This window comes from Oreochromis niloticus, linkage group LG7 (genome assembly GCF_001858045.2).
Source record: "Oreochromis niloticus isolate F11D_XX linkage group LG7, O_niloticus_UMD_NMBU, whole genome shotgun sequence".
Lineage (NCBI taxonomy): Eukaryota > Metazoa > Chordata > Actinopteri > Cichliformes > Cichlidae > Oreochromis > Oreochromis niloticus.
In genome coordinates this window covers 33,679,063-33,705,516 of record NC_031972.2, presented here as the reverse complement: position 1 = coordinate 33,705,516, position 26,454 = coordinate 33,679,063, and the positions used below count along the sequence as shown (strand labels likewise).

Genomic DNA, 26,454 nt, shown 5'->3' with positions numbered 1-26,454 from the left:
TTTCTGGGAGACCAGACTATTGATGCTTTTGGATAGGAAAAGTGTGGCTTAGTTTCTCTCATTTCTGCATGGGCATAAATCTTTTGATTTGCTTTCTTTTTCAGATGACAGACTTTGTAACCAATTTATCTCTGAGTCCAGGATTATATCATGATCTCTGACAGATCTCAGATTTTCAGAGAGCACAGTCCAGGTAAGTGTTAACGCTCAGCATTTTTCTTCTTTTTCAGCTAACTCCTTGGTTTTATCTGCATCTAGCAGAGGTGTTTCAGGCACATCCATTTTATTTGTCCCTTGCAGAGATAATCTATGGAGCAGTTGTCACCTGGTGAATTAGGAAGGTGAAATTGTCATCTGCATAATTATGTTACAGTGTAGTTGATGTTTACTGTGGCTGAATGAATGCTAGTAAGAAGGGGTGGCCCCTCCCCCCACTCCCCCGAACTCCAAATTACCCACAGAGCCCAATAACTCTGGTCTGTCCAACAGAACTATAGCGGCAAGATTTAATCAGACTAGGAGTGAAATTTTGCCTGAATCACTTTCAGTCACTCAGTTTCACACAGTTCTTTCTACTCTTAGTACTACATGATGTCAGTGAGTGCAGATATCATCTGCTGTGAGCACAGAAGCCCCTCCCTTATTACATTTCTTTAGAAGCAGCCAATCAAAAGAAAGTTGTCTTAAAAATGGCTTGTGGGAGACAAAGAATGAATTAAGGAGCTACACCACAGACAGCTTAAGACAGAAATTATTTTAAACCATAAATCTAATGTAGTACAAACCAAGAATATAAAATCACTAATGAAGAAACTAAAAAATGGGAGCACATTATGTGAATAGGTCTCCTTTTATTAGAGTGGTCACAGCCCTTTAGTGGCACCAAACTTTAGACTGACATTTATCTAAAGCAGGCATTATACTTTCTGCATCCGTGAGTCTGCTCAGATCCCAGTGATGTAATTTTCATCATCATTATGTCTGGGACTGCGCAGACTTAACACTGTAATGCAACAGCTACACGTGCTCCCCAGGCTGCAGACTTCAGATGTCAAAAAAGTGTAACAGGCCTCCAGCTGTCCATGTCCACGTCCACCAGTTTAATATAGGTTTAAGTAAGCATTTGAGGTTATATTGTATTAAATAGACAATATTTCATAGTGATATGTCAGTAATACGTATATATATCTATATATACACATTCTCTTATATTTACTTACATTTACTCTCCATGTAAGAGTTTCTGAAATTAAATTTGGAAATATTCCCAGTGTACATCTGAAATGTTTAAGTAAGAAAGAATAAGCTGTCAGTCAGAGAACAAATCAAACATGTTTTTTTTTTTTAAATACTCCATTAGCACATATTTATCTAGGGGTTAATCCTTATCATTGTTGATAACTAAGACCTCCCAGGGTTACAGAGAAAGTCGTTATTTCGAGGTAGACATGTTGCTGGTTGCACAAACACCTGATTTTCAAGTTTCTCTTTAACTTGCTGTTGGGATTTGTTTTGGGCACGTTTACAACACTAAAGCACTAAGCTGAATTTACCAGGGTGCTTCGTTCTGCCTCCTGGACGGGTCACATCACCAGCAGCTCCTTTTCACTCAACCTCTAAAGGTCACTTATCTTTAAAAAAAAAAACCCAAAAAACAAACAAACAGCAGCTATGTGTTGTAATAAGAGTTTGCGCAATCAACACAACATTGTTTCTTCAAGGAAGGACAGTCTTGTTCAATGAGACCTCTTCATTTTTTTTAAAGAGTTTATTTTTACAGCTTCCAAGGCAGACAGAAACTGTAATGATTGTTTAACTCTGATATAAAGTATTTTTACTCTGCCTGTTAATTATAGCTGTGATCTGTAGCAGCTGGCAGGGCGACAGACTACAGAACAACAGCTGATGTGTTTGTTTAAGATAAGAGAGCAGCAGATAATCAATCCTAACCTCATCAATAAACTCTGGAGATAACAGGCAGGGACAGAACAGCTCCCTCTGAAAATACCTACAGATAATAGAGTCACAGAGATGGAAAGGAAGGAAGAGCTGCAATGCAATCATATTAATTTGGTAAACTGAGTGTTATGGTTTAAATGAAGACAAAGCAATTTCCTCACCATACAGACACTATCAGTCGCACAGTACTGTGAATCTTTAATAAACACATAGTGCGTACATGTTTATATTTAAGGACAAAATGTCACGCTGGCTGAGTTTGTGCAAAAAAGACAGAAGACACCAAGTGTAAAACCAGAAACTCTGCATCATCTTTTACAAAGAGAAAAAAAATCTTGTTTAGTAAGTTTAGTAAGAGATCCTAAAATTACCAAAGAAAAAATTCTGTTTTTCATAAAAATCTTATGTACAGCTTCCTTCACATATTTCATTTCTTCTTCAAGACATCTGACGCATATATGGGTATGGAAACAGAGAAACAGGGGTACACGGTTTGTCTGAACGAGAAGAAGTTCTGAATGATATATTGAATTTTAATGGGGAGAATTATGTTGGCTGTATGTTGGGTCTTTTGGGTTGAGCCACGTTAACTTGGGAGTTCAGCAAATTCTTAAAAATGCTCATTGAAAGAGAAAGGTTGAGTCTACTGAGCTTTCAGTGCTCACACAAGAAGGGGGTATAAATAGATCTGGTTAGGGGACAGGGTGGCCAGTGGATCCCAATAAACCACAGCATCAAAAAGAGTCCCCATAAATCAGTCCAGTTCAGCTACAGTTTAAAGTCTGTCTCTTCCTTCTGGATGCAAAAATTATAGATTTGAGAAAATCTGTCCCTGTTAAGGACTCGCTTCTGATTTCAAGCTTTCAACAATATCCTGCTGAGGCTAAGACACAGTTCACAGTTTCACATAAATCCAGGTGTTTCAAGGCATCAGATGAAGAAATACAAAGGAGGAAGCAGCATCAGATAGAAGAAGCCGGTGGGAATCATCCTGACAGCTGATGAACGATACCAGCGCACCTCATCGGAATCATCTGGAAAACAGAAACAGGAAAACTGTCATTTTGAGCAGAATTGAAGTTATGATTTGTTATCATTTTGTGTCTCAAAAGCTTTTTCACAAACTGTTTTATGGAATCATTTTATGTTCTGTAGTTGGTTATTTTTTAAGGCCCCGTTTATTACAGAAAAAACGCACTTTCTCTCAAGAGGCCTCATCTTATACACAGCATGGTCACCTTTAGTTTTCACCCAAACCTGCCTTTGTACTGCACAGTGGTGTCTCCTTCGTTATTTCTTGGGTTAGAAAAAAGATGAAGAGTGGATTGTACTACTGGCAGGCTAAAAAACCAACAAATATATTTTCTGCTTTTAATACTAAAAACATTTCAGGAGAAAAAAAAAAAAGCAGATACTTGCAGAAAATGCATGAGGCGCTATCAGCAAAAAGAGTTGGAAACCTGCACAAGAAGATTTAGGATGTCTGTATGTTCAGCAGACATTTTAGCAATTATAGGCCAAGTTATCCAAAGTATTGACTTTAGGTTATTTAGAAAGTTGGCTAAAGAATTTTGAAATAATGGAGCTCATGATAAATAAAATAATCACTCAATAATAATCACTCAAACAGCTGTAACTACTCATAACTACTCATGATTGAGAATGCATCAAGACAACTACTCATACCTCAACTAGAGCAGCTTGCTACACCATAGCTATCTTCAGTATAAGCTCTTTAATTAATTATTTATTTAGACATAAGTAGTTAAACTAAAGCCATAGTATGCAGCCTGATGAGAGGCAGAACAGAGGGGGGAGGAAACAAATTTCTTCTGCATGTGAAGCTTACTTCTTTCATTACGCTATGGGAATTTCTTCTCTTTGGGACCTGAAGTGTTTACTAAAAGCTTTTTAAATAATGTGGCAAAACTTTAAATCTTTAGATTCTTTTTGAAATAAAACTTTTTGTGGGGGAGGGGGTTTAAAAAAAATGTTGGATCAGCTTTATCTTTATATTTAAAAGTGCTTACACGTTGTCATTGTTTGTGCTGGAGTTAAGGAGAAGGAATGCATTGCCTTGAGTTGTAAATGAGTGGGTGGGGTGTGAGTTTGAATACGGCACTTACACTTAAAAGAAAATTGTTTTTGTTTCAAGTCTGAAAAAGCGTGAACGACAGTTTTCAAACTGTCTGATGGCCATCAACAGCTCATCCACACGGAAACAAAAACAGCCCTCACTTACCTGATCATACATTTAAAGTAGAACGACATGGAAAAATACAAACACAGCCAAGACACGGGCCCTCTAGATTCTGAGAAAAAGCTAAACCTGGTCTGAACTGCAGCAAGTCTCCCTTTAGTCCCCATTGGATCTTACCGCAGTCTTTATGGAAGACGTTGGCGAAGCAGTGCAGCGTGCCATAACCACAGCGGCAGTAGGAGCAGCCTTTCTGAACCCACTCGCCGTGAAGAATCAAACCACAGTTCCTGCACACAGATGACGGAAGTTACAACCACACCTAAGCACTCGATTCTTTAAGATATTTAAGATTCTTTAAACCCGTTAGCTTAGACCAAGTTGGCTCAACCAGTATAGTCAATATTTTTTTGCATTTTAGAGTAAGTGGAACATTATACAGGAGCACACATCTAATATTTTTGTATTCAGGTTTACCTTATTCGTTGGTCGTACTCGCAGGTTCTCCCGGTGAAATATGGAGGACAGGCACAGAAGCTGCCCAAGATGCAGGTTCCTCCATTCTTACAGCAGCTTCGACTCTGCTCAGCACCTCAAAAAACCCAACAAAAACAGATATTTACATGGGAAGCAACAACAAATCCATCCAGGTCATTCAAAATATAACCTGCATGCAATTCCTGCTGTATCTGTAAGTCACTTTGCAGGCCACCTCCACCCGAGCTCCTCTGTTTCTGATCTCACCAATATCCTGGTGGTCTGCTGTTATCTCTAACATGTAAGGGCACCCTGCTACTGCTCTTACCACCTTTATGCTTTCCTTTATGAAGGCAGGAATGTGTCCCATCTCAGAACAAAACTGTTTTCTCTGCTACTTCTGTAGCAACTATACAGAAGAATTAACAGTCCTGTAATTAGTAATGGAGGTCTTTACAGAGCTGATCATCTCTTACATGAGCTTTTCAGAAATATTGATCATTTTCAGTGAGGAAAGAGCAACAAGAGCAACAAAAGTGTGATTAAATGAAAGTGCTTGCAATTATAAGTGTGAATACAGTCAAGTATCTTACAGAATGATTATTTTTAAGTTTCTGCCAGCAAATATGTAGAAGTGTGCAACTCTACATAACTGTACAAGAGCTGGGCACATTTGGGATTTATACTATTTTCTTATCAATATTTTGTAAGAATTAGATATGGAGCTTGTGTCTGCAGAGCCATTAGGGATGTGCCCATTTCATGGTTGCTTAAACACCAAACCTTATGTATGCATTTCATATTTGTCACAGGATGATAAGGTTTCAGTTAAACTTTCTCACATGCCAAATATAGCAGCTATTTCCAGGTAAATGTCTATATGCTGGACCTGTAAGCTCCATTACAGGTATTCAGTCCAGTATCATTAATTATACTTAATATATAAACTTTTCTTGTGTCTTCGTTCTTCTGATTGTCTTTCAGGGAGTTTTCCTTTAAGAGATGAACTTAGACTTCCTGATTTTAAATTTTGTAAGATTTACTGTTAGTATGATAAGATTTATTCTGTGTTTTAATTCGTTGTTCAGGGGGCCACTGCTGTGCCCTCAGACCTCAGGTCAGGCATTTCTTTTTTTACTGTATCGGTATCTGTGAGATAAACCAGAGTCTCCAGCTGGCAGCACATTCCTGTGATCCTCTGCTTCACATCAGCAAACACACAGAGTCTGAACAAACCTCCGAAAATGGCAGAAAAACACTAGAAGTGAACCAACAACAGCCCCACACAACCACGCCTTTTAATTAAGGGGTTGGTTTTAGTATTTATTTGGATGGCTAACAATGAAAATTGATTTGAATTAATTTTATTTTAAAAGCTCTCATTTAAATCAGAAGAGAGAATATACTGTTTAAACAAAGACTTTATTTAATCTGAATAGATGATGTTGCCGATTACCAGTTTTGTTTTCAGTTTTTCATATGATGTTTTATTTGAAGGTATATGACAGCATAAGACAACAAAACTTTCTAAGCAACTGGAAATTTATCTTAAATGCATTTTTAAAAAAAATCTTTGTGAAAGTTACGGAACAGCATCAGGTAAACTGTTTTAGGTAAACTGCTGAATTCTTTCCTTCATTGGTTTTTGGGGTTCGTCTCCCCCTCCTGTCTCCATCTGTGTGTGCATTACTGAAGTGTGAACTTACTGCTGGTTAGGCCGATGAAGGGCAGGACGGCGCTGGCGTCACGGTGTTTACGGTCCCCGTTGTTTGGCGACCTCACCTGCGTAAACTGACCCAGGAAGTCCTGGGAGGTCTGTGAGGATTTCGCCAAAGAGGGAGAAGAGGAGGAAGCAGAGCTTGAAGGAGGAGAGGAAATGGAGGAGGAAAGAGATGAAGTTACTGGAAGTGAAGGAGAAGAGGTAACAGAGGAGGAAGGAGGAACAGGCATTGTAGGGAAGGTGCCTTGTGTGCTGCATTTGTCTCCTTTGCAACCTGCAAAAGAGAGACAACAAAATTTAAATTTTACACGTCACACAGAGCAAAGGCACATCTGAGCCAAAGAAACTGACCCCACAAAAATAAAATTAAAGGAGATTGTTGGGTATTGGTCTGACTGAGGTCCCACTAGCATCAACATAAAGTTACAAACTTAAGTGAAAACAAGCACCAACCCTCCTGCCTAGCAGACCAGTAGGTTCTGCAGCAAAGAAGTCCACTACAACCAGGTTTTCTGTGTTTGCTGACTCAACAAAAAACCCCAGCCGGAGATAATGGGTATCATGACAGTGATAATCAACTTTCTCTGTTAAACTGGGCTCTCCGCTTTGGGCGCTGGGCACATTCAAATAAAAGGGGAAATTTACACATCATGCAGTTCTTCTGTATAAAATGATCCCCGCGAGTGCCACCTACTCCAATTTAAAAAATGCTATTATAGAAAACACAACAGTAAAGCTCAACACTGTTGGAAATAAAACAGATTCACTCTGCAGAAAATTGTTGAAGTGATGATTTAGTGCACAGGGCAGTAAAATACACACTTTCATTTGATTTCGATATTTTAATGCTGATTGTGCTCTAAGAGCTAATGTTTACACGAAACATTAAAAGTCACTGTGGGTAATCCTTGTGTGTGTTCTGTGCTCTAGCAGCTACAACCCCAGCAGATTAAAATCAATTATAACAACATTCAAACATGCTGTTCGAATACTGCCACAGTTCACTGACAATACGATACACAGTTTGAGCTGCTTTATGAAGTGGTACAGCTTGTGATGTTAGTAAGGCATGGCTTAACAAGCTGCACAAATAAAACCCTCCCCCCAAATATTTTTGATCACCAGGAGCTCATTTTTGTATCACATGAATTAATATTCTGAATCATACGGTCATACAGGGGCTGATGACAAATTAAAGGAAGAAAAAAAGTCAAATAAATGTCTCAGTAAAGTGCTACAGCTCTGTACTCATTCTCCAAGTCTCTGCAGTCTACTGACATTAGGAAACACCATTCATCTCAATTTTCTAATTTGGTGATCTGATGGTGGTGTTGGTTTACACAATCAGTCCAAAAATCTCCTGTAGCCACTCAACCAGGTTGACAACTGGTGAGTTCAAAGGCCAAAGCACACAAGTTACATCAATTCTATACTTGTGTAACAGTCATGCTTTATGGATCCCATCGGATAAAAGGCGATCACTTTATATTGATTTGCAATACAGATAAGCTGTCCCACTAAAGAGGGCAAAATTAACTACCTGAAAAACCCCTGTCTTCATTCATTACATTTATTAGAAAACAGACAAAAAAAAGTAAATAAGTCGTTTTACATTTGACGAATAGAAACATGCAGGAAAAGGGGGGGGGGATCTTCTCTGGAGACTGATTATGTCTCCAACACATTATTGTTAAGCTATCTGTTACCAAAGACAATAAAGGGCTATTCCACTCTATTCTATTTCTTTCTGTTCTGTTCTATTCTAGACTCAGCAATCAGTTTAGGCAGTTTAAGGGAGAACGGACCTGTGGTGGTGACCAATTATATCCTATTATATCTTACACCAATTCAAAAGAAAAGAAAAATTGAAGTTTGCTGTTTTTTGGCCCTAACTCATAAATGGAACTCGGCCCAGAGTCCCAGAGACCGGAACTTGCCAAGTGACTCCAAAGGGCAACGACATGACCCGCACAGCATCATAGAGCCACCAGATCCCCGCACTGCAGGGATCAGAATTTACCAACAGTTTTTAATTGGAGAATTTTCCAATTAATTGTGACATTTTGTTGTTATTATAAACTAAAAAACAAGAAGGGAAAAACAAGCACAGGTGACTGTATGTTGAGTGTGATGATCAGACCTGAAGCAGACACAGCAGCAGCAGACTGGACACACATGAAGGCGCAGAGCACAAACCTGGAAACAGATACATTTGGCTTAAAACTCCTATTTTTAAAAAAACAAAAAACAACAACAAAAACAATTTCCCCCCCGCCCCCCTTTTTTCACAGAGTCATTTGGACTTACTTGAGCATCTCCTTCCAATTCATTTTAGCGAAGTGGTGAAAAAAACAATTAAAATAGTAAAAACTCCAAACCACCTTCTTGATTTCTTGGCCGTTCTTCAACTCACAGTGGAGAAAAAAATTACAATAAAACCGCGAATAACCGAAGGTCGCAAAGAATTCCCAGAAGTTTACTTTTGTAGCTCCAGAAGTCAGAGAAAAGTATCCATAGACATAAAAATAACTCAGACGCTGAGAACCTGAGCAGGTGCTACTCCAAAAGATATTTTAAAAACTCCCCTTTAAAGACTTCATAAAAGTGAAAACGCCGTATAAGAATCTAGTAAACCCTCCTCCAGCCTGAGTCTCCCCCTCGCAGTTCTGTGTCTCTAAAACTTATCTTCTCTCCAGGTGATTCTCCTGCAAGGGGGGAAGGGCTCCGGAAGCCACGCCCCCTCACGGCCTCTCTCTGTTTGACGTCTGGGTGGAGGTGAAGGTGGAATCAACAATACTGGGAACTGGCTGAAAGCTGTTCTGGTGGCCCAGAAAAATAACGTGTTTCCTAATTTAGTTATCAGGTAATTGGTTTTGTTTGCTGAGCTTTGCATGGAAGAAGAAGGATTAGATGGTTCTTACCCACGTATGTCAAGAAAAGTACAGCAATTCACTCAAAGCTACTTCATGTGGAAATGGGTTTTGTAAAATACTTCACATGCTGCACAAAGAAAGGAAATTTTGGAGAGCCAGAATCTCTCATCTGTTATACACTGGGTATAAAATGAGCCCAGTGATTTTTATACTGGTGAGTTTAACTTGATAAAAACATAACATATAGATAAAAGCCTTTTAGTTTAGGGGTTAATGTCTAAGAGAATATTGACTTATAAAGTTGACTTAATAATTGACTTTAAAGGTTTAAAATTTATTTAAAGTGGAAAAAATATTAGTATATAATGATTTTTCAGCAGTTTTGGGGAAGCTGACATTGAGCCATTAAAGAATTAAAGATCAAAGTACTTTTAACCGTCTGTGGTTCAGTGGATTCAGTTCTTTGCTCATATAAAACTTCACAGGCCTTCTTTCTTTCTTTGTTTCCCCCACCCCTCTCGCTGACATCCCCCACTCTCTCACCCTGTAAATATGCATATTAACCTCACCTTCACTTGTTAATGACCCTGCTCCTGAAAGGAAATCCACCTTAACTGAAACTTTCTTCAGTGCACAACAAGAAACTTTGCTTTCTGTGTTTTACATGCGCGCGCGCACACACACACGCGCACACACACACACACACACACACACACACACACACACGCGCACACACACACACACACACACACACACACTTCTGTATCACAGTTTCTTAAGCAGAAACAAACATATAGAAAACATATAGAAATCTGTTCTTGGTATAGTAAGATACTTAACTTTCAGCCGCTGATTTTTGGGAGTAAAATACCTTTTTAATAAGCTTTATTTTATGGGTTTTCTAAATAATTTGGTAAATAATTCCAGGTTCTCTAAATGTGATTTGGTAAATGTACAAAATAAAACAACTTAAAACCACTCCATAGATGCCCAAAAACCAAAATTGCAGCATTAAATTTAATTGCAAAGAATGACTGTATTATTTGTCATGAACCATTTATTTATCCAGGGGTAAATGCTTAAACAGATGTTCTGATTTCTTCACAAAAACTCTGCTTGCATTGTGCTGAATGGTTTCAATACCCGGTGGGTGAGGGGTATTCAGTGAGAGTGTAAACAGCAACCTCAGAGTCACGTGGCTCTAAGTTCTGCACACCGTGTTTTTTCACTGCTCAGTTTGTTTTTATGAATTTATAGCTTTTTATGTCATTTCTTTACATCACTGAAAAATGATAAGTAGTCATCAGACTGTGAATGAATGTAAAACATCCTGATAAACCTTGTGTAGAGTGTGCAGTGGTCCAAATAACATTGAATGTCTGGTTCACATGCAGCCCGCATCTGCATATCTGTTACCAGCCACCTTTACCACCCTGAGTGGCAGCGCTGTCTCAGGGGTCACAGGCTCACCTTATATGAGCCAGAATCAGGACTTTCATGATATTTGGGCATTACATGTTCCATACAGCACCTGTTGGAACTGGTATTAAGTTTACTCTATTAATATTTGTCCACGCTTAGATCACAAAATGTTTGCCACCAACTTAATGGAGCAACAAATGCCAAAAGTATCCCAAATGTGTCTGCTCTCTCCAGCTGCACATTGGGCCTGAGGCACAATAAACACATAGCATGTGTTGCTCCTTATCGATCAAGATGGTGAAAAAAATCTCCATTTAGAGAACCTCAGTGATTTTAGAAGAGAAGAAGATATGGAAGTGGTTGAGTTTTCAGAACATGAGGCTTTTTGCCTTGACTGGATGGGACAGTGCAGACAGCAGGGTGGGGAGAGAGTGGGAGGGCGAATGACACAGAAAATGTGAAGGTTCTCTGTCATTCAGGTCATGGTAATCTAAGGAGCTCTGATGAGAGGTGAAACATCTTCACGAAACTTAAAGAAGTCCTGTCGCTTTTCTTTCCCACCTTCTAAGATCACACAGGAAATGGTCTGGGGCGGACTCAAACCCAGGACTCTAATCTTCAGTACATGGGTCACCTGCACAAGGTGACCGGCTATGGTATGTAATCAGGCAGTTTGAAAATGATGATGAGTCTGGCTGTAACTCAGGTCCAAAACAAGTCCATCAGAGCCAGAAAGTGAAGAAATATGGATGTCCAGACATGGTAAAACTCAACGTGTGGGCTTTTTCTCCCAGATACCTTCTGATCTGATCAGACCAGACATCAGGTTTCATTTATATTTTTTAAGGATAAAATAAGATGTCTGTGATGGTTCTCAGTCATCCAGGTCATCGTAGTGCAAGGAGCTCGGGAAGAAAAGCGTCTGGACTTCTTTAACTTTCTTGGAGATGTTTCACCTCTCATCAGAGAAGCTTCTTCAGCTCAGAACTAAAGAAGCTTCTCGGTTGATAAAATAAGATGTTTTTTCCATCCACATATTAGTTACGAATGATTTTCCTTTACATATTAACTGCACATGTTGCCTTTATTGCTTGAGACTAAGATAAAGTAAAGATTTTTCAATTGTTTTTCCAGAAATTGTTATGTGTGCAGTCATTTAACAACACAATAATGTGGCCAGTCCACCACACTCACCAACACTGACACAGTAAGAAAAATAACAGCACGCAAGAAGTAATTAATTTTTATATATTATCACTTGTTTTTTGTGTTGGGGAGGTTTAAATTTAAAGACATTTCCTGGACTCAAATCTAACTTGCAAAGCAGCAGTAGAAAAGCTCAGTTTGTTGCCTGTATTAGCATTAGAAGCTAACAGGCAGACTGTAAACAATGCAGAACGAGTTCATTTGAATGACCTCCTAGTAGCAGTCACCTCACAGACCACAAAGCTACAAATCAGTTGTCATGCGCAATGACAGCTGGCATCCCAGCTAGCGTGAGCAGCCGATTTTGAGTTTTTGGTCAACTTTCAGCAAGTTCATATAGTTTCTTCATTTCACTTTATTTATAACCTAACAATTTCTTCTGTGTTCTCCTAATAAATACAAAATGCCATTTTTTCCATTTACAAGTCAAATGTCATTATAATGAAAGCTAAACTCCTAATATTTACTAATAATGAATGCCACATAGATTAGATAAGGCATCTTTTTTGGTTCTACTGGTCACAGATGAAGTAACCAAACTATCCAAACCAGTACTACAACTCTGCCCCACCCCCACTCCACTCACCTCTGTTAATCTGTCTCTACTTTGAGGACAGAGGGGCAATCAGAGGTGGAAATGGGTATTTTGTAATCTGCGCAGCATCACAATGCAGACTGATCTCATGCTAATACACAGCAGGAGAGTCAGCAGCAGGAGGGGAAGCCCTGATCTGAACACTACAAGAAATCTGCATGTGAAAGCTCACAAACTGCAGGGAGACTCGGAGGGGAAGCGAGAGACTTTGCAGGCTACAAGTTTATCATTATATAATGATGAAGAGACGCAGTGGAAGCCATCTCCTGGTGTGGAGCCGGAGAGAAAATAGAGCACTGAATTATTGGTCACCCTTTTTGTAAACTGCACTTGTGGCGGTTTCACAGTATTTGGTCTCTATTTGAGATAATAATGGCCATTCATGGAAAGTGATTTATAGGTTTAATATGAGTCTCAGAGAGTCTTTTATCCATTTTACCCATTCCAGACTGACCAGCAGTCTAATAAGTGATACAGATTTTACTTATTACTCCAAATTGACTTCATTATTTATCACTTCCTTCTAATATTATGTTAAGCGCTACATTATTTATCCTTATTTATCTTTTCCACTTTCACTGGTGTGTTCTGTGCACTGTCTGCTGGGCCTGTGCAGACTTCAGAGGCGAGCCAGACACTATTAGGAGTCTAAGGTACCTCATGGAGGTAGAACAACATCTCCCTCTAGTGGCTGCTTTATAAAATACAGTTAGCACAGACCTGAAAGTAGACGAGTGTTTTTTTCAACCTGGGTTTGTGCCTTTGTTATTTCTTGTACCGTCACAAGTCAGAGCAAAGGTTTCCAAACACATTCGATAAATTGATTTTGTTCTCTGTTTGAGCATACACTGATCTGATCACAGGAACCAGACTGACATCAGTCTTGACCGCTCACGCTTAGGAATAAACTACAATACTGAAAATGTGCCTATGTAGTACCATTAAGTGTGAATAAATCTGTGAAAACAAACACGCAGTTTTTGTCTGAAAATTCACAGTTTATAACTTTAATAAAAGTTGCAGTTTGATCTTTACTGTATCATAAAACAATGCAGTAAAGACGCACATCATCATATAAACGTTTAAGACTGATCTCTGCACAGCCTCTTCCATCCAACAACCCCAATATGACATTTTCTTACGTTAGAAATCAGAGAAACCTCAGTCATCTCTCTTAAAGTGCTTCATATTTTACCCTGTCAGTAAATCGTGTTAACCAATTACAGCCATTAGATCAAGATTTGATCAACATTGATTTTTATGTTTTGATGTGGGGTAAACTGTACATCTTTATCACCCTCAGAGCTTTGCTATTTAATGGCACAAACAGTCTAGCAGTGGAAGGCAGTTAGCAGACATTTAGTAACAGAGGATGAAAAAGCAGCTACAACTGTAAACGTGAAAATAATAATATTGTAATCTTACAGCAGGACACTTCCTTGTGCATTATCATTTTTAATATTAAATTTCTCGAGTCAAAGACGAGAATTTTATAAAGTTTAATCAAATGATACTGTGGAGCATCAGCCAGTGAAGAACCTATAACATTTTATGCTTTTTATCTGGATAACTTTTTTTTTTAACTGTGAAATTTACGTTGGCCTTTGTGGAGGATATGCTCCCTGAGTGTACTTATCAAATTAATTGCTATAATTTTAGGATGATTAATTATAAATGGGTCTAGAAGGAAACCAAATGTCATGGCAATGGCTAGCACAACCAAAAGTATTATAGTTTTTAAACTTAGCATTGAATGCTGAGAGTAAAGAGGCCAACTGGCTTTTGGCTCCTTTGCTACATTCTTCTTAAGCTGTCAAGCACTTTATCTTCCTTTCAACCACTCCAAGGCATTTGATAGCATATATTAGTCAAACATTACATGGCAAGAATATGCAGCTTTGTGCTGAAGTCTTGAGCCAACACTCATTTCCTTAAATGATGCAGCTATTAACTAAAAAGTGCATTTTCAGTCCAGTACTTGTGTAATTTGGCACTCCTCAGTCTTTCTCCCTGGCTCCCCTCTGTATGAATGGCTTCTCGACAGCCACCTTTCCACTGAGACCATTTCTGATGTGACTTTGGGAAGCAGCAGATGAATCAAAAGCCAGATGCATCTCACTCAATTTACGCCAAGTTTTCAATTAATAGCTCTTTGTTCATGCAGAAATACTATTTCATGGGTTTTATGATTTATGTGTCTTTGTAACAGACTGCTAGTAAAATAATGCTTTAAAACAGGTTCTTTGCTATGTATAGGCTACACTGTTTTATCCATTGAGTTAGGCCAGTGTTAAGTGGCTCATGCTTAACAAATACTCAACAAAAAATTATTTCTCTGAAAATGGGAAGGAAAAGGAATGGACTGAAAATGACTGAAAAGAAAAACCTCTCAAAGACCTTCAGAAAACCTGGAGAACTCTTGCTGAAAGCCACTGATAATGAACTGTGGATTTCCGGGCTTATGTTAATGCTATTGTTTTTACTGACTGAGAGCTGGCTAGATCACATAGCTACTATTAATTGTCATGCTAACTTTGTACTTTCGATTGTTGACATTCAGGCAAGCAAGGAGGCTCACAAAACAGCACCAAACTATATAAGAAGCATAAATTCTCTGAAGCTTTTTAAAGAAAGAAAGAAAAAAAAATCACGACTCATCAATAGTTTTCAAATCTGTCCCAAAGTAAACACATAAATGGCTAACTGTATTAGCAACTTCCTTCTGGGCATGTGAGGTTGTTGATGGCATCAACAGTTGAAATGAACATGTTTTTGCAGGTTTCCAGTAGCGTAGCCTAAACCTGAACATGCAGAACAGACGTTTGGATTAAATGCATCTCTGTTCAGCGTCTGAAATAAGACATGACAGTCCCAGCTTTTGGCACATTTAGTTCATATCAGGTATAAATACCATCCAGCCCTTCTAATTTCCCCTCTCAGAAAATTTTAACTTTCCTCTTCTTCTTCTTCCTCTCCTTCTTCCTCTCCTTCTTCCTCTTCATCTTCATCTTTTTCTTTGTTCATTTTCCAGCTCAGAGTCCACTCACTCTTTGGCATGCCGTCTTTTTCATGCGTCAGTCCCATATACCGCTGACTCCGGTGCTCCATAGAGAAACACACCACGTCATCATCATCTGGCTTCCTATAGCGACAAATCCTCCATGAATCCTTCCAAGCTCTCAACTCCGATTCCTCGCCCGCTTCATAATCCTCATCCTCACCATCATAACCTCCTCTGTGAGCTACTGCCACCATCCATGATTGCTTCCAGGAGGGAAAGCAGGCATTCAGTTTGTGGAACTGCAGATGGAGTGGGACAACGGGCTTATATTTCATTTGTTTCTGTGACTTCTTCACCTTCTTTTCTTCTTCTGTGTTTTTCCCGACTATAACCTCTGCTTCATTTTCTTTCTCACCAGCCTCCTCCTCTTCATCCTCCGCCTCCTCTTCCTCATCCTTGTGATGGTCAGCTTTTTTGTCATTCTCTTTCATTTCTTCTTCATCTTTCTCAGATATTACACCACTTTCCTCCATGTCAACATTTTCATTCTCCTCTTTGTCTTTACCATCCTCATCACTCTCCTGGTCGTCGTCTGCTTCTTTCTCTTCTTCGTTATCCTCACTATCTACTTCATTGCCTTCATTCTTTTGCACATCATCCTCTTCTTCATCTTCATCAGCTTTGTCTTCATCTTCATCTTTTTCATCTTCCTCCTGATCTACATTAACCCTACTACTCTTATTTCCTTCTGCTTTATTTTTTACATCCCCACCATCTTCTCTGTCTTCTTTTTCTTCCTCCTCTTCTTCTTCTTCTTTCTCTTCTCCTTTTTCCTCTTCCTCTTCTTCTTCTTTCTCTTCTTCTTCTTCTTCTTCTTCTTCTTCCTCTTCTCCCCCTTTTTCTTCTTCGTTTTCTTCTTCACCTTCATCTTTCTTGTCCATCTCTTTGTATTTTTCTTTCTCACATAAATTTGTTTCATCCTCATTGTTATTATAATCCTCATCTTCCTCGTCTTCCTCATCTACCTCTGCATCTTCATCCCTGCCACCATCATGGTTTTCTTTCTCTTTATTTATGCCATTCTTGTTCTCCTCTTCCTCATCTTCTATGTCTTCCTCCTCCTCTTCTTCCTTTATTTCTGCATTCACTTCCTCTTCTTCGTCTGTGCCTTCCTCATTTAGCTTTTCCACTTTGTCATCCTTTTCATGTTCATTTAATTCACTGTCCTGCTCTTCCTCTTCTACTTCACCCTGATCATTTTGATTTGTGTTATCTTTTTCCTGCTTCTCTACCTCAATTTTTTCATCCCCGTCTTCCACCTCCTCCTCTTCTTCCTCCTCCTCCTCATCATCTGTTTCATTGCCATCTTTTTGATTGGCTTTTTTGTTTCCATCCTCCCTTCCACCATCTTCATCCTGTTCCTCTTCATTGTCTTCTTCCTCTCCCTCCTTCTTGTTGTCAGTATCTTCATACTCTTCTTCCTCTTCCTCCTCCTCATCATTTTCATCCACTCCTTCATCTTCTTCCTCATCATCCTCATCATTTTCAGACTTCTTGTTAAGGTCTTTTTCTTCTGTTTCTATAACTATTTCTATTTTCCCTTCCTCTTCTAGTTTTTTGTCTACATTATTTTTGTTGAAAGCTTCCTCCTCTGCAACTCCTTCATCCTCCTCCACACCATCCAGATTTCCATCCTCGTCTTCCTCATCCATATCTCCATCCTCATTATCCACTCCTTCATCCTCCTCCTCCCCTGTGTCATATATTTCCTCTGCTTCCTCCTCCTCCTCTGTTTCCTCCTCCTCTACCTTAAACCATCCTCTTGGAGCCTTCCAGGCATCCATCCACTCAGTGCTGTCTCTCATCCCCTCGTCCAACTCTGATGTCAAGAGGAAGTTTGTAGCTTTGCGTTTTCTCTCCAGCATGGCACTGTGTTGATGATTGGAGTTCACAGAAGCTTTGCACCACCTGTGGATGAAATCATGGTTTGGTTCAATGAACATAAAGAAAAACTTTACACAGAAATATAATACTGACAGTAGAAATAGTAAACCACGTGGGATTCAGGCCCCATCTTATCTTAATGACATGACAATGTCATGACAATGACTCATGACATTGACGTACGAGCGTGCGACATCCATGGCAGCAACAGACGTGTGTAGATCAACAATGGATAATATGGAGTGCGGGAGAGAGTACGACCATGCAGTGTTTAAGCTTGGAAGTAAGAAATGACAAAACATTAGCGTCCACTGTACACTCTGCGTGGGAAGAAAATGTCTTTCTACAGCGAAAAATTAAACTTCAAATCTGAGCAAGCAAGAAATCCCCAGATGCCCCACTGACATGGCCACTATGGCACTGGGCAAACCTCCACTCGACCCACTCCAGGTGAAAATAGATTTAGGAGCGACAGGACTTATTATTTTTTGCTTTGTTTTACTTGCATCTATTTGAAAGATTGAGCGTAAACAAAAAACATTATTTTTATTTTATATGCTGGAATATGCAGAAAATAAGTTTAAATGTTAAACAAATTCTTCAAGTCAAAGACTGTTGCATCAAGCAAAAATTTAATTATATGCAATGTGCATAGTTAAAAGATTAAAACTAATAAAACAATTTTTAAAGAAAGACTTTTCCATTTGATTAAATTTTATATGATGGATTATGCATAAAAAATAGAATTGGGCTGAAAGGTTTATTGTTTTATTACATATTCAGGTTGTGTATCATGCTTTTAAAAAATAAGTAGTAAAGTAACTAATTACTTTTGAAAATAAGTAATCAGTAAAGAAACGGGATTACTTTCTTGGAGAAGTAATCAGTAATTAGTAACTAATTACTATTTTCAAGTAACCTGACCAACACTGATCGTTATTCCTAGAGTATTTCAAAGTTGAATGGGAGGCAGAGCCTTCAGTTTTCAGGCCCCTCTTCTGTGGAACCAGCTTCCAGTTTGGATTCAGGAGACAGACACTATCTCTACTTTCAAGATTAGGCTTAAAACTTTCCTTTTATGCTAAAGCATATAGTTAGTGCTGGATCAGGTGACCCTGAAACCTCCCTTAGTTATGCTGCAATAGACGTAGGCTGCCCGGGGATTCCCGTAATGCATTCAGTTTTTCCTTTCCAGTCACCTTTCTCACTCAACATGTGTTAATAGACCTCTCTGCATCAAATCACACTTGTTATTAATCTCTGTCTCTCTTCCACAGCATGTCTGTTATCCTGTCTTCCTTCTCTCACCCCAACCGGTCACAGCAGATGTCCGCCCCTCCCTGAGCCTAGTTCTGCTGGAGGTTCCTTCTATTTAAAGGGCAGTTGTTCTTTCCCACTGTTGCCATGATGTGCTGATGATGTATTGTTGTAGGGACTATATTGTAACAAAAAACTACTTGAGGGGACCTGTTTTGTGATTTGGCACTAAATAAAACTGAATTGAATCTGAAGACATGTGAACTGATTTGCCCATCAGGTCCATCTTTGGTAAGATCACAAAAACAACCAAAAAGAGATGCAACACCACAACAGAGAGATGGGTCTTGTAGCTGTTTTGTTTCTGTTTGGGTGTCTAGCTTCTCTGTACAAACACTGCTGATTTATTATTTATTTGTTTGTTTGGTTGGTTGGTTTTGTTTTTGCTTTGCTTTGTAATAGTTGACAAAGATAACCTGAGTAAATACAAAATTGTTTTTAAATGACCTGTTCATTTATTAGTGAACAAAAGCTTTCAAACCTTTTTACAAAATATCAAGTTGCCTTATCATAAGACAAGATAAGTAGTCTACATAACTCTTATTACAAATATAGCCTTTTTATGTTTACTATCAGGTTCAGAACACAGTGGTAACTCACCTGAGCTGCTGCTTGTATCCCCAGCACGTGCTCCAGCTTTTCTGGCGTTCTTCACCTTCCTCTGGAGGAGCTGCTGAAAGTAGCCAGGATTTGCTCCATCCTGGCACGCACACATCAGTTATAGTCATCATAACTTCAGTGTCTGCACTGAAGGAACTCTCACTTTGCGTCTCATCATCTGTGAACTCTTCTGTTTCAAATTCTGCTCCAGACATTTTCCATGAATCCTCCCAGTCAAAGGGTTCATCCTGTTTGACCATTCAAACACAGAGTGGTAATAAAAATATTAAAAAGTGTATGTAGCATGTGGCCAAACCATAAAGAGCAGAAATCAATGATACAACAGTCATTGTAATGATCCCCACCTCCTCCTCTAGTTGTTGTACTTGATCAAAGTTGTTGCTTAGTTTTTGTTGGTAATCAGGCCAGAGATGATCCCAGTCCTTTTTCTCCTGCCTGAAAGGAAAGTTCATGATCTTCCAGGTGCCAGCCCAAACAGGAAGAGAATACGTTTCTATATCAACCTTACAAACATTCTCTCTTTCAAATAGAATATCCCAATGAAACTGTTTTGCCTCAGAAAGCTCCAACTGGGCTGGACTCTTCACCTGGAAACAAGAAAAACAAGATATCACTGCAATTTTATCTACAAAATCTGAACAGGTCATTAATTGAACAGCACACCCTGTTTGATTAAGATCAGGTGACTGACTTGTCCCTTGAAGGATATTTAAAGATTTATTTTGTTCACTTTTTTCTGCCCTTGTTTCAGTGTTTTAGGTGCTTTTCCATGTATGGCACCTTGGAAGTTCCTTCTATTAAGCTACGTCGTGTAGTCAGGACTTTACCCAAAACATGTCCCAGACCCCAAAAATTTCAGTGTTTGTACCTGTTTCCAAGATTGATTCCACTTATGCATAGGAAACATCCATTCACCCTCCAGTCCGCTCCCCTTTGCTTTGTACTCGGTGTTCTTAGTCAGCTCTATGGTTGTGAACCCTAGAAATCTAGTTTGCAACTCTTGGGCTCTCAAAAAAAGATACTTTGGTGGCTTCAAGCTCATCCAGGAGTCCTTCCAGCAGATCCGAAATGCATCAACCTCTACTTTGCGCTTTTGCCTTCGAAGTCTGGGTGACGCTGAACTTCTCGGAGGAGGTGGAGGAGGAGGGTCGGTTTTGGGTTTGGGAGGAGGAGGAGGGACAACTTTGAATCGAATTCTGGGCTTGTTTTTTTCTGCTTCAGCTGCACTGCTCGTGACCCTCCTAAACTCACTTATGCCATCTTTCATCTTGTCTCCATTAGCAACAAGCCAGTGATAGTTCCATTTTGAGAAGAGCCTGCAAATCAAAAGAAAAAATAAGTTGACTCAGTGTACATGTACACAGAATCTTAGGTACAGAAACATTCATCAGCTGTGGACCAAGCAGCAAACCTCCTGGATGGTGATTACAGGCTGGTCTCAAATTATTAATTAAATGATTTATGAAAATTAAAATGTATTTCATGTAAAACTTACTTTTTAAAAATGTTCAACCAGAAACAAACTTGTGTGTCTTTTCAAGTCAGCCCAAGTTCCATAAGCAAGTTTGAGCTGATTTAAGTTATCACTTTGGGACCAGTTAAATGTGGTAAAGAACTTTGGAAAAGCTTTTTCTGTAAACTGAATTATTAGAGATTATTCAGCTTTTTAAAGTAAACTGATCTGTTGACAATTAAAGTTTGATTTTACTGTTGTCTTTGAATGTTGGGGGTGATTCAGGAATTGGTAAAATAATGTGATGATAAATTGGGAAAAAATGCTAAAAATGTTTTATCTGAAAATCTTTATAGCTGTATTTTCAAATTTTACAATTTTCTTTACGGTGTACAGAAACCCCCCCACAAATGTTTATTCTCACAGATTGATGGAACTTTTCTGCTTCCACTCTTCCTCTTTTTTGTTCTCGTTGGCGATGCTCTGGGCTCTCTTCTCCCACTGGTCTCTCAGACGCCCATTGCTGAATGTTCTCTGCTCCCCCTTTGTTGACAACATCTTGCTACCTGAGAGATGTTAAAAAAAATAAAAATAAAACAACAATCAGAAGCCCTCAGTTTGTTTTTTTTCTTCCAAATGACAGAAACCTCATTAGGGTCCAATCTCAGATTCTTAAGGCCAGCTCGGAGACCAAATGTAACCCAAAACTCCTGAACTATAGGCTTGACAGTGGTTTCAGCTTTTTGGCTTTTGAAGGGTTTCTTAATTAGGCAGCAAGATTTGGGACACCTTTATTTTTCCTTTATTTTTCAAGAATTTGCCATCACTATCTTCAGCTATTTATAGCCATTACCCATATAAAATAAATCACATTAGGTAGTTAATTTAGTGTTTTACTATCACAGTTGTGAAAATAATCATATGGAGTTTTTGTAAGTGCGTTGACTTTCCTCTATAGTGGACACAAAACAGCTGCTGCACAATCACAAAGGTTAGTAAACCTGCATAGATGAAGACTTGTTAGATGGCTTTATAAACTCATTGATTTGAAATGACATTTGTGGCGCACCTGCCATGAGAAAATGTAAAAAAAGTGGAACATCATTTAAGAAAATTAATAACGAAAAGGATAAAGATTGGAGTTGTTGTATAGAAACAAATCTTGTTTCTCATGATCAACTGTTTAGACCCTAACACATTTTAAAGGGTCATATTTGTCTATCTGAAACTACTCTTGTATATGTTTTTCTTGATTTGTGATCAATTTTAATGTGCGGTTTTATTATGTAGCTGATTGTCTCAATATTTGGACACGTTTTTGTACACGTCTCTAAAAATAGATCTAAATTTCAATGAGACTAGCTGTTAAAATAAAGATTTTATAATAACATTAATGTGACAGTGGCAGGAAGAACGTGTAAAAGCCAGACTGGAATTGGATGTCTGTATTCCTCATTTAGACCCTGATTCATCCACTGGAAACTGATGCAGAGAGTTGACTGAGTTCCTGTAAAGGTTTTGTCTCTTGCAAAGGCTCCTGTGTTGAAAATGGGGCTTTTTTGTTGTGCTTGTAAAGAATCACCAGAAATCTGCTGATTCTTTTACTCCTCTTGAAAATACATCATGGGCTACTTCTGACTTTAAGTATCATTAGTTATTCAAAATTGCAGGAAAAAATAATAAGACATATGCTGCACGTTCTTGGAACAATGCGCCTCAAAATGAACATTTTTACATAGATTATTTTTATTAACTTTCTTGTGGGGTCTTGCAACATACTGAGGCACAGGTTTCTATCTGGTCTCAAAGTGGAGCTCTTTGGAGTGTAAGGTGAACGACTCCACTATGGAGCATCATTTGGTTACTCATTACAACATTTTAATTATTGAAATATCCTTTAAATATCCTTTCCAGATTTTTATTTCTTGGTTTCAGATGTCATATTGTCTACCTTGACTGTATTCCTTGAAGTTTAGTTTGGTTTTTCAGTTTGGCTGATTAATCTCACACTTTACTGTTTTCCCAAGTTATACCACAATAATTTCAAAGACATGAACTAAACTATGAAGTAGTGAACCTATTCAGAAGATTATCACAATCCCCACAGTACACAAACACAATACAACACACAAATGTAACATAACATTTGCAGCCTATAAACACAACACACCAAATGTCCATTCTTTACCTTGTTTTCTCTGTATGGATTTTCAAAATATGTTTCCAGTTTTGAGTAACTAGTAAATTAAGTTACTAATACACCACTGAGCTTATCTAGATAAACAGGGTTTCATTCCGTATTGAATTCAGAAACGTTATTCAATATGAAACAGTCGCGACACTTTAAATTGGTACTTAAAAAGTAATCACCACCTCGTCTCCTCTTAGATACATACCGATAATTCAACACAGTTATGAGCCCAGCTTTGGTCCAGTTCTCAGTGCAGCGTCTTGTTGAATACTGGCTCATGTAACTGTGACACCAGACCACCACCGATGCTCTAAAATTAAACTCATCTCATCTTCAAGGAGCGAAAACAACAAAACATCACAGCACTGATTCAGGAAAGATGGCGATTCTGTGTCATTTAAACATAATAATAAAGTCAGTTTCTTCATTTTAATCTGAAAAATGTTATATGTTAATACCTTTGCTGTCAGTCAATGGTTTGTACTATTATGATTCAAAAATAGTGAGAGGCTTTCACTATTTAAATAAAATGAAGATTCTCAAAATCTTCTATAGATAATGAGTCAAATTATACACAGTATATGTGTATGATACTTTGCTAAACTATAATTATATGGACCACAAGAGTCAGAGGTACAGTGAACTCAGAAAAGTCCCCGACTTTAATCTTTGTCTGTCTGGAAAACTGACTCTGGACTTAGCAGTGTCTGTGTAAATAAATGAGCATACTTAACAGACTAACGATGACCTAAAATTAGAAAATGACCTCACATCTTCTTCACCACCTCAGTGCAGAGGATTTCCCCATTGGACACTTAACAAGAATCAAATGACAATAATTTCAAGAAAAGAAATGACTACAGGCCTGGAAGGGTTAAATATATAAATGAAATAAAACCTTTCCAAACATATCCCAGTTTGCAAGTATCAGCTGTGATAAGCTAGGCTAAAGATGCATCTTTCTCTTTATATTTGACACATAAAGCTAAAACTGTTATCGATCCTCTCCTCGGAGTCTGGGAAAGTAGTTAACAGTTTTCATTTTTCTTTGTAGGTTGGAGGATGTGGTGGTACGAGAACACACAGGTTTCTAAGTGCTCCTGTTCTAAATGAACTTTTGTGTTGAACGTTTAGGTTTTGGCAACAAAATTACTTGGTTAGAAAAGTAATCATGCCACAAGTGGTGGAGCGCAAATATGAGGACCCAAAGGCAGGACAAATGATAATAATAATGGATTGCATTTATATAGCGCTTTTCTAGGCACCCAAAGCGCTTTACAATTGTACTATTCATTCACTCTCACATTCACTGGTGAAGGCAAGCTACAGTTGTAGCCACAGCTGCCCTGGGACAGACTGACAGAAGCGAGGCTGCCATATCGCGCCATCGGCCCCTCTGGCCAACACCAGTAGGCGGTAGGGTAAGTGTCTTGCCCAAGGACACAACGACCAGGACAGACAGAGCAGGGGGATCGAACCGGCAGCCTTCCGGTTACAGATCAGCTTCCCAATCCCCTGAGCCATGGTCGCCCCATACCAAGAAGTGAGCTTTAATGGCTGATAAAAAGTCAATTATAAACTAGGACTAAAGGGTAATGATAGAGAAATTCAGAAAAACAAAAAAATCACACAGAATTGTAAAAATTACAGCATAAGAGAGAACCTAAAACAGCAAACATGAACGGTGGACTAATTACACCACAAGAAACAGGAGGGAGCATAAAAAAAGCAACCATCAACAGGCGAAGAGAATCAGGGAAACAGGGGGAAGCTATACAGGAAATAAATATGACACAAGGCCACATAAAGAACTTTCAAAGTAAAACAGGAAATAACCAACAAAGAACTAACACAGACATATCAGTGAGAAAATAACACAGGGGGACAAAGGTATTAACACGGTACTACAACTGCTCAGTACATAAATCAGAAGAAAAGATATGACAATAACTTAAACTCTATACTATAATAACCATAAAGTAAAAAATGGAAAAAAGACTTAATATCACATCAATTAAAACTCACAAAAGAGATCAAAAGAAACCAAAAATCCAAACACTAACCAAACAAACCAAAACTTAAGTTCATTAAAAAAAGAATCCAAGTTCAAAAACACAAAACCAAAGCACCATGACACATGCTTCGTAATGGTGCTAATAAACACTTTCACAATGTCTTCAAAAGCCCTGAAGGCAAACTTCTCTCATATTCTGTACCTGATAAAAGATGTTGCTTTACTGAAGCGAAGTACAGGAATCAGAAAAGTTAATAAAAAAAGGAAATAAGAATAAACCTTGGACAGACATTCAGAGCTCCTGGGCTAGCAGTTAAAGATTAGATGAACGTCTGACCAAAGTTGCCTTTTGTTTTTGCATTCAGCAATATTAATTTATTAATGGATAATGTTGGCTTTTAATTTAAGCATATGTAAAATATGCAGCAATAAGGTCTTTCAAATATTGCATTTATTACAGTTTTTCTGTGAATGGGTGGAAGTGATTTCTCTGAGGTCTAAGTCATCAGGTGCTAATCCTATCCAACATTTTAGAGAAAAGTAAACAGGCTATTGTGGAAAGGTTTTTAATGTTTGTGAAAATCGTTGTTCTCTATGTTCCCTAATTGATGAGACCTGAGAGAACATGAAAAACAAATTTTAATTACAAAATCTGACTGTCCAGGGTTAGAGTTCAGGTTTGGGTCATCACGGATGGTGATGTAGACCTGAGAGGGTTAAAAGTGTCTTTTAAGTTTTGCTTTTATTAATGTAATCCTTTTGTTACTGTAAGACTTGACAGTCCAAGCAGTTAACCCTGGGAGCCTACATTACCCATAGTGAAACGTGACCACTGACATGTCCAAGATATAAGTGTTTTATTCTTCTAGCAGTTTTTGAGCCTTGAGCTTCTGTGTTATAGTCTAGCCCTAGCTTACAGATGCACACAGACGTGTAATGTAGCTTTCTTCATTCTGTATCTGTAGCATTTTTTCTTCAACAATCTAATTGAAATGACTTATATGAGTAACCAATTCATTACAACATACAGGAAGGTCAGTAAATGTAAAAATAAAAATAACAATTCGAACTTACCTGAAATCTTTCTGTGTCTCAGTTGTTTTATTTACATTCCTTCTTACATGTAACTCTGCATTAACGTGGACCACAGTTTGTGTTCACTACTGACTGTCTGTGTGCGCGCCTGTCTGCCTCTACACTTTACAACAGCTCCAGAGGTTTCTGTCTTACTCTCTTTCTGTTTTTAGTCCGTTTCTGCTTTTAACTTTTACCAGCGTACACTCAGTGTGTCCTGTGTCTCTGCTCTGTGGTGAGAAGGCTTCCCTTCTTTGCTATTTTTACATCATACGCTAACAGATCCAGAGCTCTAAATTTAGTTTTCAGGGTGAGGCAACGAGAAACAGGACAGGAGCAGCCGGCTGCATGGAAATGCAGAGAAGTGACATGAATTGTGCACAATCTAAA

The 26,454-nt window shown here is 38.5% G+C and overlaps 2 protein-coding genes across 3 annotated transcripts; both read right to left on the bottom strand.

The window, feature by feature from the left end:
- Positions 1 to 1,761: 1,761 nt before the first annotated feature.
- Positions 1,762 to 9,287, bottom strand: tdgf1 (teratocarcinoma-derived growth factor 1). The gene is made up of 6 exons (XM_005470521.4): positions 8,661 to 9,287; positions 8,494 to 8,549; positions 6,340 to 6,627; positions 4,634 to 4,748; positions 4,337 to 4,446; positions 1,762 to 2,993 (listed from the first exon to the last, which is right to left on the bottom strand). Exons 1-6 carry the CDS (start codon positions 8,681 to 8,683, stop codon positions 2,890 to 2,892), a joined length of 696 nt encoding a protein of 231 aa, XP_005470578.1. The 5' UTR covers positions 8,684 to 9,287; the 3' UTR covers positions 1,762 to 2,889.
- A 4,153-nt stretch (positions 9,288 to 13,440) lies between these two features.
- LOC100710212 (trichohyalin) lies at positions 13,441 to 26,303 on the bottom strand. Of its 2 annotated transcripts, XM_019361333.1 has the most exons (7): positions 26,065 to 26,303; positions 23,182 to 23,307; positions 21,210 to 21,351; positions 20,201 to 20,648; positions 19,677 to 19,919; positions 19,312 to 19,559; positions 13,441 to 17,418 (listed from the first exon to the last, which is right to left on the bottom strand). In XM_019361333.1, the coding sequence occupies exons 3-7, from the start codon at positions 21,341 to 21,343 to the stop codon at positions 15,396 to 15,398; spliced, it is 3,096 nt and encodes a 1,031-aa protein (XP_019216878.1). In that variant the 5' UTR covers positions 21,344 to 21,351; positions 23,182 to 23,307; positions 26,065 to 26,303; the 3' UTR covers positions 13,441 to 15,395. The 2 variants fall into 2 exon arrangements, with proteins under 2 accessions (XP_019216878.1, XP_005470577.1); XM_005470520.3 differs by lacking the exon at positions 23,182 to 23,307.
- Positions 26,304 to 26,454: the final 151 nt, after the last annotated feature.

Bases quoted from the DNA above. Each gene is read 5' to 3' on its own strand.
- tdgf1 (XM_005470521.4), bottom strand. From the start codon at position 8,683: ATGAATTGGAAGGAGATGCTCAA. The intron at 6,628-8,493 runs GTCTGATCATCA...TCTCTTTTGCAG, and splicing joins TGCTGCTGTGTCTGCTTCAG to GTTGCAAAGGAGACAAATGC. The intron at 2,994-4,336 runs GTAAGATCCAAT...TCTGTTTTCCAG, and splicing joins CGTCTTCCATAAAGACTGCG to ATGATTCCGATGAGGTGCGC.
- LOC100710212 (XM_019361333.1), bottom strand. From the start codon at position 21,343: ATGTTGTCAACAAAGGGGGAGCAGAGAACATTCAGCAATGGGCGTCTG. The intron at 20,649-21,209 runs GTGAGAATAAAC...TTTGATTTGCAG, and splicing joins CAGAAAAGTTCCATCAATCT to GCTCTTCTCAAAATGGAACT. The intron at 17,419-19,311 runs GTGAGTTACCAC...TTTCATCCACAG, and splicing joins GGATACAAGCAGCAGCTCAG to GTGGTGCAAAGCTTCTGTGA.